This window comes from Xenopus laevis, chromosome 2S (genome assembly GCF_017654675.1).
Source record: "Xenopus laevis strain J_2021 chromosome 2S, Xenopus_laevis_v10.1, whole genome shotgun sequence".
Lineage (NCBI taxonomy): Eukaryota > Metazoa > Chordata > Amphibia > Anura > Pipidae > Xenopus > Xenopus laevis.
Genome location: NC_054374.1, coordinates 5,670,842 through 5,682,904, shown reverse-complemented (window position 1 = coordinate 5,682,904; position 12,063 = coordinate 5,670,842). Strand labels below are relative to the sequence as shown.

The 12,063-nt window shown below is 40.1% G+C and overlaps 1 protein-coding gene across 2 annotated transcripts in view; it reads left to right on the top strand.

Moving 5' to 3' along the window:
• Positions 1-7,224, top strand: part of efcab5.S (EF-hand calcium binding domain 5 S homeolog) — a 35,957-nt gene extending 28,733 nt beyond the window's left edge. For both annotated transcript variants that reach the window (XM_018248796.2, XM_018248795.2), the window contains exons 19-21: positions 3,565-3,794; positions 5,018-5,114; positions 6,926-7,224. In XM_018248796.2, coding sequence (XP_018104285.1) covers positions 3,565-3,794; positions 5,018-5,114; positions 6,926-7,092 — 494 coding nt within the window. In that variant the 3' untranslated portion in view covers positions 7,093-7,224. The remainder of the gene's footprint in view (positions 1-3,564; positions 3,795-5,017; positions 5,115-6,925) is intronic.
• The last annotated feature ends 4,839 nt before the right edge of the window (positions 7,225-12,063 follow it).

The following is a 12,063-nucleotide window of genomic DNA, read 5'->3' as shown; positions in this document are numbered from 1 at the left end:
CGGTGCGTCTGTGGCCACCTTTAGATCAGTTGTAGCAATCAGCGGCGAAACAAGACCTTCAAAAAATTGGAGAGACCTGGTGCACATTACTTCGCACAGCTCTGCTTTTGTGCTGGAGGGGGGATTTTAATTTCATAATTTAAATATTATAGATGAAGGTGACCCTGTTCTATGGACCTTCAGCGACTGCAAGGTCTGCTTTCTCTATAATTACACCACTGGAAGCAATCTTCTTTAACTGTCATGCTGAACAAAGTTTCCTGTGCTAATAAATATCCCTCATAGTGCATTCGATTGTAGCCACAAGATGGCGCTATAATCCTATAATAACCTCTCCACTTCCATTATGTTTATATACTGAAGATAATAAATCATTAGGCAAACAAGTCCTTAACATTTGGGGGGGAAGTGTTTCTTTGTACACCATTTTACCAACTTTACAGCGTTATAAAGCAGACTGCATAAAAATCACTTCATCTTAAAAATGCACTTTTTGTATGATGCAGCCAGTGATATTCTATGACTGTTAGCAATTGGTTTAAATGTTGTATATTTTTTAGTTTTGCAATGATTTCTCTGTATTTTATCCAGCTTGATAGTAGGGATGCACTGAATTCACTATGCAAATTAGGGGTAGGAAGGGGAAAACATTTTTTACTTCCTTGTTTTGTGACAAAAAGGTCACACGATTTCCCTCCCCATCCCTAATTTCAGGGGTGAGCGGGGCCAGGGGCCAGGGCCCGCACTCCCTCAGGGCCCCCCGGCAGTCCGCCCGCCGCATGTTCGGTGGCCAGTTCAGGGTTTACGGAGGGGGTAGGGGGCCCGGCTGCGCGTCCTGCACCAGGGCCCGCCCCCCTCTATTTCCGTTTTTGCCTAATTTGCATTACAAATTAGGATTCATATTCGGTTCAGACTGGCAGAAGGATCTGGTCGAATTTCCTGCTGAAAAAGGCCGAATCCCAAAGCGAATCTTGGATTCGGTGCAACCCTACTTGCTAGGTTCTACATGATTCTAAACGGTAGCTAGGGCTTCTTTTTCCTAGCAACTTGGCAGAAGTCAAAATTTGAAAATGAATTTGTAGGGACCTTCAAAGGCACCGATTGGTGGGAATTTGTCTCTGGCAAGGTGGTGTGGGTTAACAGATTGTGCAGTCCCACTGGGGGAAACAATATCTAACTAACGCTATGCTGCCTGCCCCCAGAGTTAACTCCTGATGCAGTAACCATGTTTAGTGACACACAAGCGCTCTTTATGTACATATGTGTGAAAACACAAGCATGCGCATAATGAAAAACCAGGGACATTAAGGGTGATTTACATGCTTGTGTCCCAACATGGCTGCCCTCACCAGCAGCCCCAGTGTAACACCAGCACAAAGGTTGCACCTGTTAGAAAATAACACAATAATTGTACTCATGCCATTGTGGATACCATGCAGTAGAGTCCTGCGCGGAACCAATTTGTTAAACCCGAACCGCGTACTTACCTGCTTGGACCAACTACCCGACCCGCAAGTACCTTATCCGCAACCCGATCTGCGACCCCGCTGACCATCAAGAAAAGGAAGTGCTGTCATTGTAAACTGGAAGTGACATCATTAGAAGTACGCGTGATCAGGAAAAAAGGAGTAAAACTCGCTATTGAGATGACCCGCGTCCCGCAAACCTGGAGAACCGCCGACCCACATCTATACCCGCTCCTGAAACTTCTACTTGCAACTAGGGTTGCCACCTTTTCTGGAAAAAAATACCGGCCTTCTTATATTCTTGCAGTTTTTTCCTATTAATAACATTGGCATCAAGCATCATTTTTATCGGCCGGGCTGGTAAAATACCGGCCAGGTAGCAACCCTACCTGCAACCCGCAGGGAACCGCAGGTTTTTGCCATGCAGGCAAGCCACAGTTTTATACCTAAACACTGCTACAATGTATACATGCAAAAAGGGAGCCCTGTGCTTTAACATATTGATATGATATGCATATGTACTGAGATCTGTGAGCAAAATGAACAACATTATGTACAGTAATATGAAGGCTCTATGGGGGGAATTCACAAAAGTCTAGAGAGCCCATTTTTGGAGTAAAAGTGGTGGTAAACTGGTGTAAAATACTTTCTCCATAATCACAAACAGAAATCCTCCTAAATTCAGACTCAACCACCAGTTTTCATATTTTAGTAAAAGAAAGACAGTTTACTGACACTTTTATGAATCGTCTTTCAAACGACATAAAAATTAGGCAAAAACTACTTTTTAAACGACATTTTCCTCACAACATATTACAAACGGAGTAAAGCTCAGTATAACTCCTGTGTCAGATCAATTCTAAAATAAACTGTTCTGCTTTGGTTCAGCCAATCTTCATTTCACACCTCTTGTAGGTGCCCCATTGGGGAATTATTATCATATTAATAGGGATTAGCACTTTATAGTCAGAGCACAAGTTTGTTTCTAACCCTATAGGTGTAAAAGCCTCATTAACAAAACAAGTAAAACACTGATTAACCAAAAAAAGTGTATTTTATACAATTTGATATGTAAAAAGTTTTTAACTCACACTTGCATTATTTTACTACTTTTAGGTTAATCAATGAGGCAATATTAGCAATCTGAGTGAATATATTATTTAAAGGAAAAATAAAGTTTCCCAGACATTTTTTAATTGTATGATAATTCTCGAAAATCACATTTTTTTTTAAAAAATTTCGAATCAAATTTGAATAACTCCCTAGTTGAATTTTACCATAAAAAAACTTGAAAATTCGAATCGAATTTTCAATCCGACCCACGATAAATCTGCCCCATGGTTTCGAGTACCTCTTAAATTTGTTAAATCCAGTTTATTGGAAATAGATAAACCAACAGCAGGTTCTTTACACTGAATAGGCCCGAATTTACATAGTGGGTCACCCCTAGGCCCACTGCCATTCATCGCCCCTGTCCCCTCTACTTTATTTGTGCAAAAAATCATCTGGACTGGAGCAACGGGGATTGGCACACAGGAAATTTTAAAAATGAAAACCAGTGTTTTTTAACCAATGTGGGTGTGGTTGGTCAGCATGCCGCCCCCCTAAAATCCTGCCGCCCTAGGCCCGGGCCTAGGTGGCTTTTCCACATATCCGGGCCTGACACTGAAGAAAACCTCAAGGGACAATATAATATTTTCATAATTATTGTTCATATATAGAATAACAGACTGACCAGGGACAACTGTATTTATTCCTTTTAAGTGTTATTTGTTATAACTTAGGGATGCACCAAATACACTATTTTGAATTTGTCCGAACCCCGGAATCCTTCGCGAAAGATTCAGCGAAATAACGACCGAATCCTGATTTGCATATGCAAATTAAGGGTGGGAAGGGAAAACATTTTTTACTACCTTGTTTTGTGTCAAAAAGTCACGTGATTTCCCTCCCTGCCCCTAATTTGCATATGCAATTTAGGATTTGGTTTGGCCTGGCAGAAGGATTCGGCCGAATCCAAATCCTGCTGAAAAAGGCAGAATCCCGAATTCACTGCATCCCTATAACAGATACCATTGTATGGCTTGTGTTGTTGCAGAGGCAGAGCGAGTGTCTGGACAGAGGCGTGCGGCTGTTCTCTTCCATCGCTTCATGTTGCAGGATCTGCGTCAGTGCGTCAGCAAACTCGACCACCAGTCCTTTGCAGAGCTGAAGAGTTACAAGGAACCCCCTACTATGGTGCATAGTATCCTCAAAGCTGTGCTGCTCATCTTCTGCCCTCATTGGGCACAATCAGAAGAGATTGAAAGCTGGAATCAGTGTAAACTGGTAGGTTGAGAATTTGCATTACAGTGTTCCCATCCAACATGAACCCTAATTGAATGTAATACATATGTGTATTTTTATACATTTACATTGGTTCAGTATCTGTAGTAAAGCTACTGCATAGTATTACATACTATCTGAATCGCACAGCCCACTGCATATGTACACAAAGTCAGAAATAAGGCCGCTCCAATGAGATGTTATCTGTTGCAATTAACCACAATCCTTTTATCCGGAGTTCCGCCTTTTTCATTTTTATGAATATGTATTCATGTTATCATGAGGAATTATTATTATTAATAACACATATTTATAAAGCACCAACATATTTTACAGTGCTCTACATGGTTGCATATATTGAACATACCGATTACATATAAAAACAACCAGTAACCTACAGTATGCAAGAGAGAGTGCTTTGAATGTAAAAAAAATCTTAAATTACATGTAACAAATGCCCTTTCTGCTTAGGATCCCTCTATACCGTCCCATCTAGAATATGCCGTACAGTTTTGGTCTCCAGCACTCAAACAGGACATTATTGTATTAGAGAGGGGACAGAGAAGGGCAACTAAGCTGGTAAAGGGAAAATCTTAGCTATGAGGAAAGACTGGCCAAATTGGGGATGTTCACGCTGGAGAAGAGGCGCTTAAGGGGTGATATGATAACTATGTATAAATATATAAGGGGATCATATAATAATCTCTCTAATGATTTATTTACCAGTAGGTCTTTCCAGCTGACACAAGGTCACCCATTCCGATTAGAAGAAAAGAGGTTCCGCCTAAATATTCGGAAGGGGTTTTTTACAGTGAGAGCTGTGAAGATGTGGAATTGTCTCCCTGAATCAGTTGTACAGGCTGATACATTAGATAGCTTTAAGAAGGGGTTGGATGGCTTTTTAGCAAGTGAGGGAATACAGGGTTATGGGAAATAGCTCATAGTCCAAGTTGATCCAGGGACTAGTCCGATTGCCATTTTGGAGTCAGGAAGGAATTTTTCCCCCTCTGAGGCAAATTGGAGAGGGTTCAGATGGGTTTTTTGCCTTCCTCTGGATCAACTGGCAGATAGGTAGTTAATAAACAAAAAAACAAAAAAAAAAGGTTGAACTCGATGGACATGTGTCTTTTTTCAACCTTACTTACTATGTTACTATGTATACTACTATTCTGTATGTGTCAGTTCCCAATCTTCCAGAAGGTTTTATTTTATTTTTTGCATTTTAGAAAGTTAACAGTGATTTGATCAGGAAGATTTTATTCTTTGACCCAACTGCTCAGTCTGTGCAGGTTAAACCAGAGATGCTGGCCAAATATATCAAAGGTAAGCGTAAAAGTGTTTCTCCTTCCCTGTGAGCATGTTGCAAACACAGCCGGTATTTGCATTTTGCCCCAAAGGTTGCACTCAAACTAGAATGAAGACCAAATAGCAGATTGTGCTGTAGTTAAAGTGGTTGTTCACCTTTACATCATACTTAAAGTTCCTTTAGAGAACAATATTCTGAGACAATTCGAAATTGTTTTTCATTTTTTATTATATGTGGTTTTTGGGTTATTTAGCTTTTTTTTCAGCAGCTCTCCAGTTTGCAATTTCAGCAATCTGGTTGCTAGGTGCCAAATTACACTAGCAACCATGCATTGATTTGAATAAGAGACTGGGATATGAATAGGAGAGGGTCTGAATAGAAAGATGAGTAATAAAAAGTAGCAATAACAATAAATGTATAGATGGGGTCAGTGACCCCCATTTGACCCCCATTTGAAAGCTGGTAAGAGTCAGAAGAAGAAGACAAATTATTCAAAAGCTATAATACAGAAAAAATGAGGAACAATTGCAACTTGTCTCAGAATATCACTCTCTACATCATACTAAAAGTTAACTTAAAGGTGAACAACTCCTTCATCCCAGGAATTTCCCTAGCTTGAGCTTTATTGAGATGTGCAGGCTAGCCAGTGGCTACAAGGTGTAAGAGAGCCCCATACTTAGTGCAGACAATCAATGCAGGAACTCTTAGGGGAGCAATAGCACTTGCATCCAGGACACACAATTATTACATTTCTTATTTAGTTTACATGAAACACCTTAAAGGAACAGTTTTGTGTAAAAAACTGGGTAAATAGATAGTCTGTGCAAAATAAAAAATGTATCTAATATAGTTAGTTAGCCAAAAATGTAATGTATAAAGGCTGGAGTGACTGGATGTGTAACATAATAACCAGAACACTACTTCCTGCTTTTCAGCTCTCTTGGTTTCCACTGATTGGTTACCAGGCAGTAACCAATCAGTGACTTGAGGGGAGGCCACATGGGTCATAACTGTTGCTTTTGAATCTGAGCTGAATGCGGAGGATCAATTACAAACTCACTGAACAGAAATGTCCCATGTGGCCCCCCTTATAGTCACTGACTAACTCAGAGTTAGAGAGCTGAAAAGCAGGAAGTAGTGTTCTGTTCTGCTAGACGTCCAGTCACTCTGTTGTCCATAATAATGCAATGTATTGGTGGTACTGAAATATGCAATACAAATCAGAATAACAAACAAAAAAGATCAGTGTACAGATCTTCACCTGTAATTGGTCTAGCATCCTTTATATCTGGCAGCACAGCAACAGTCTCATAGGGGTAACTTTAGAGTGAAGTTCCGCCACTAGAGTGAAGTTCCGCAGCTCTCAATTCATTTCTATGGGATTTTGAAAGGCGTATTTATCAATGGGTGAAAGTTAAAGTTCACCCTTTGATAAATACGCCTATAAAAATCCCATAGAAATGAATGGAGAGTGGCGGAATTTCACTCTAGTGGCGGAACTGCACTATTAACTTCACTCTTTGATAAATATACCCCCTAGAGTGACATAAATTGTTATCTTCTTTACAGCTCTTATTGTATACTATATATTGGGATAAGTACTCTGAGGAACTCCGCATGTACAGGATTATAGGATCTGTATTTCAGAAACCACTTGTTATTGCATTTTGTGCATCTCATAAGTGCAAGACATATTTGTAGATTTAGCCTGTGGAACTAAAATCGTTTATACAGAAAATAGCACTTGAAAATGACTTTTGCTTTTAGAATTTGTGAAATCTGAAAAAATATAAGTGCAGTGTACTTAAATCATACGTTTCACTTCCAGGTATTCCAAGGGGTGCAGTTTGGAAACATGGCTCCATCCCGGCTGAACATCTGTATAACTGGGCCTTCACCTGCCTGTCCCTGATGGAACTCACAGAGAAAATACCGAACACACAAAACCCATCACTGGCGACGGTACCAGTACCAAACAGAAGTGAAATTGCTTAAACCCAGAACACGACCAAATATATATTTACCTTGGAAGAGGCATGCAGCACCCAGAGCAGGTCTTTGCTGATCCACCCAGCCTGCTTGAAAATGGAATCATTCAATTATCATAAAAGGGATTCTGTCATGATATTTATGGTGTAGTTTTTATTTCTAAATGACACTGTTTACACTGCAAATATTTCATTCTACAATATAAAATGTCATTCCTGAAGCAGCAAGTGTATTTAGTTGTAATATTGGTGTGTAGGTGCATCTCAGGTCATTTTGCCTGGTCATGTGATTTCAGAAAGAGCCAGCACTTTAGGATGGAACTGCTTTCTGGCAGGCTGTTGTTTCTCCTACTCAATGTAACTGCCTTAGTGGGACCTGGACTTTACTATTGAGTGCTGTACTTAGATCTACCAGGCAGCTCTTATGTTGTGTTAGGGAGCTGCTATCTGGTTACCTTCCCATTGTTCTGTTGTAAGGCTACTGGGTGGGGGGGGGTGATAGCACTCCAACTTGCAGTACAGCAGTAAAGAGTGACTGAAGTTTACCAGAGCACAAGTCACATGACTAGGGGCAGCTAAGAAACTGACAATATGTCTAGCCCCATGAGAAACGGATTTCAGTTCAAGTTTCTGATGGAGCAGCACTATTAACTGAATTTTTTTTTTAAAAAAAACATGTTTTCCCATGACAGTATCCCTTTAAATACAATTATATTAGATATCAAGCTGCTGACTCAGTTCAGAGAAGCCAGAGAGATTATATCTCTCCACGTAAGAGAGCAGGAGCAGAATTCTATCTGCAGTTAAATGAAAAGGAATCGTTACCTGAAAATCAGTTCTGTTTCTTAAGAAATATCAAATATTAATTCAAATATATATTGTTAAACATTCAGTCAATAGGAAACATAGCTAACAGCTTTGGTCACTGTATTTAATCAAGAGTTTATCCCCATGTTTTCTGGCAAGGCAAAGAAATTTCTATTAAAAATGTGGTTCCTTTAGACCCAGGAGTCCTCCTTTACTAAAAAAAATATAGTATTCTGATCTGGCACAATATACTTTATTTTTGGGTTGGACTTTTTTTGGGGACTGTTATCTGTTTATATAAATGAATTCTATAAAGGGGCAATTATCATTTAGCCCAGAGTGCCCTCCATTTACTTGAAAGTCCTTCTGCTTATTGGCCCGTGTATGGGGGCCCCCGACGGGCTTCCCCGATCGAGATCTGGCCGAAAGTCGGCCAGATCTCGATCAGATGGAACTAAAAATCCCGTCTGATCGTGGCCTGGGGCACCAGAACAAATGGTTGGCCAGTCCTTATCTGATAACAAGAATGTAGTGGGGTGTAGTGCTCCGGGACACACTTCAGAATTGTCAGCAGCGGTTCTACCCAAAAAGTTGAAACAATAAGGGTCTGGAAACACAGGCAGATTAGGAGAGATTAATCGCCCGGCGACAAATCTTCTCTTCTTTAGGGGGACTAATCTCCCCAAACTGCCTCCCAGCTGGCTTAAATCGAAATCATCGGCGGGATAGTACATCGAAGCGATTCGTTTTCTGAAGTCGTCCGAAGTTTCCTGGTCAGGCAACTTCAGAAAACGAATCGATCCGAGTGCCCGGCTAGAATGTAAATCGCCGGTGGGAGGCATTTCAGAGAGATTAGTCGCCCCGAAGAAGAGATTTCTCGCCGGGCGACTAATCTCCCGGAATCTGCCTGTGTGCCTTGACCCTAAGTCTGTTCCATCACTTTCAATATCCACTGCTGTAAGAAGCCTTCCATACCTACTCTTTCCACCCTGTAGCAAGGAGCTAGTTAATATTTTCTGTATTCCGAGTGTGCAAAGCAGTGTCCTTCACTCTGGGGAAAGATTCCATCTCTGTAATAAGACCTTCCAAGTAGAAACTGTTTTTTGTTTTTTTTAATAAAAGCAAAAATTTGGGAAATTACTTTTGTGTTTTATTATTTAGCTGATAAAACAGTGTTTCACAATGGTAGGTTAGACCTGCCATACTGATCTCTCCCTTTGATAAGACTCTTTATTACACAGCCCGATTCCATGGATTATCACCTGGCAGGTTGGTGTTTTTATTAAGAGGCAATTAAGCAGCGCTGCTCATCCTTCCAGGGACAATGTTAGAAAATATATTAAACCCTGCCAAGCATAGAGTTATTTCTTTAAACTACAAATAGTCTTTATTTTTTTTAGTTGTAAAATAGCAATATTAATGTCCTCCTAAAATGTGTAATATGACTGTGTTTTATTAACATTCCTCTACGTTTTACTTTCTTGTTACTATTTTGTTATCCTGTATTAGCATTGTTTATTTTAAAGGGATACTGTTATGGGAAAAAATTTTTTGTTCAAAATGAATCCGTTAATAGTGCTGCTCCAGCAGAATTCTGCACTGAAATCCATTTCTCAAAAGAACAGATTTTTTTATATTCAATTTTGAAATCTGACATGGGGCTGGACATATTGTCAATTTCCCAGCTGCCCCAAGTCATGTGACTTGGAAACATCTTTTCCAAGATCGTAATTGTTATGTCTATGGCCACCTTAAGTAGGACCCTAGTAACCAGATATCTCTTTTACTACATCTCAGCATCACTATACATGCAACGGACTCATAGCAAAGTATTCCATGAGTAAGTGGTTGTCCCTGAAAGCTTGTGCCACTTTTCTGCTGCAATAAATGCTTTAAAGGCAAAAGCCGAAATCAATTGTGTGCTTCATTTCCCTTTCATAAGAAGTTGTTCTAGTCGGCTTGGAAGCGGCCCGTGATTGGATGCACCCTGCAAAAGTAAAGCTGGCCATAGACACAAAAATCCGATTTTCGGACCGTGTGTGGAGAGTCCTGACTTTTTTCCCATGGAGATCGGTCCTTTGACAGATCGGACAGGTTAAAAGATTTCTGTCGGCTGCCGATAATATCTCTGCGTGTATTGCCGATCTTACGATATGAGTGGGAGACTGTCACTAGCTTTTGTCGCACATAAACTTTCGTACGATTGCTGTCAGGGGCAGAATGTCTGAATGTTCATTTACTACTTTATTTACACTGGAGGTTGGTGGCAGGTTGGGAGATGGGGAAGTCCAATCATTCGAGGATTTGATCGGATCTTTGTATCTATGGCCAGCTTAAGTGGTGTGCCGAGGAACGAAATCATTTGGAAAGTATTCCCTGGCCATCTATAATGTGCATTTTTTAAAAACACTATGATGTAAAGATGTAATAAATGATTAATCTGATGGATCTGCCAAGCACAACAATAAGAACAGCTCCCAAATGGGAATTGTGCTGTCAAACATTCAGATATCAGGATGTGTTCTTATCTAAATCTACACAAAGATGATTTATTTTGCTAGCAATGCCTGTATCCAGCCAACTTTGCAACAAACCCCCTTGCTCGGCTTATACAGCAGTGTATCTTAATGTGGGGCCCCCAGATGATACAGACTACAACTCCCAGCATGCTTTAACCCTTGATTATAAGGTGATTATAAGGGATGTCTAATCGAAGCTAATTAAATCCCAGGAAACCATAAAATCATTGTGTGCTTGGAACTGTAGATCAAAAACAGATGAGCAGGACTGGTTTGACTTTGTTGGTGTGATGAAGAGATGTGGAAGCTTCGGTCTTGTTTAATTGAGTGGCTTTGTCCATTGCCTGGTACAGCACTTGCTTCTGCATCTACATACGTAAAAGAAGCAATTAATTGCCCTTGCCCGGCAGCACTGTAGAAAAACAGCCATGCCCAACTTGTGGATGGACATGGTTTTCCATATGTTGAATTATTTGATTACCTTATGTACTTCAGATGAAGTTCATGGCTTTAGCAATAATATCATCAGGCACAGCCGCTGCTGTGGTGTCTACAAATTATGGGATCTACTGTCAGCCCTGGTTTTCATATATTGTCCTGTAGAAGCAGTTGGGAATGATAAACACTAAAAAGTCTTTGGTGTCGGGCTTAGTACTTAGTGGTCACCACTATTACACTGGAATTTTGGTAAAATACATGGACATTTGCGTTTATTTTATATTAGTGCACTTTCTACTAGATTGGTAAACAATAGTGTATAGTGCAAAGATGAAGTGTTGGGCATTATGCTGTACACGTGTACAAACAGGAGGTAATGTTTATATCAAAGCTGCTTTTTGTTCTGCTTTAGGGTAAGTGCACACGCTTTTCGGGGAGAAGAAGAGGTGATTTGTCGCTGGGCGACTAATCTCCCCGAATCTTAGCATGTGCCCTTAACCGTAGTGAAAATATCCCCAAATAGCCCAGCAGCAATCAACATGCCCAACTTGTGGATGGGCAGCCAACATGACGGACTTTCAGTTTGTTTCCCTGTATGAAGGTACAGCTGAAACTGGCTACCCACACCCTACTGTACTTTTGGAGTAGGACCACTGGGACATGCCCACCATTCCTTGTAACACAGGGAGCACAGAGGATAAGAGAGAGAAGTTTAAAGGCTCTTTAGTGTTGTCAGTTGTGTCACTCATGGAAACCTGTGTAATATATATATATATATATATATATATATATATCTGGAAACAGGCGAGCACACACAGGTCTTAATTGAAAAACAAAAGGTGTTTATTAAACAAAAAACTGACGTTTCGGCTAGCACTCTAGCCTTTCTCAAAGTACAAATGCACACTAAATGTACTTTGAGAAAGGCTAGAGTGCTAGCCGAAACGTCAGTTTTTTGTTTAATAAACACCTTTTGTTTTTCAATTAAGACCTGTGTGTGCTCGCCTGTTTCCAGATATACATTACTATTTTGCTGTTAGCACCCAGGCAACAAGACTTTTTAAACGAGCTGTGCTGGCTTTTTTTGCTCTTTATATATATATATATATATATATATATATATATATATATATATATATATATATAGTGTATTTCTGTTCTTAAAACATAAAAATAGTATCAAGGTTGTACTTACTTCTGGTGCTTTTCTAGGT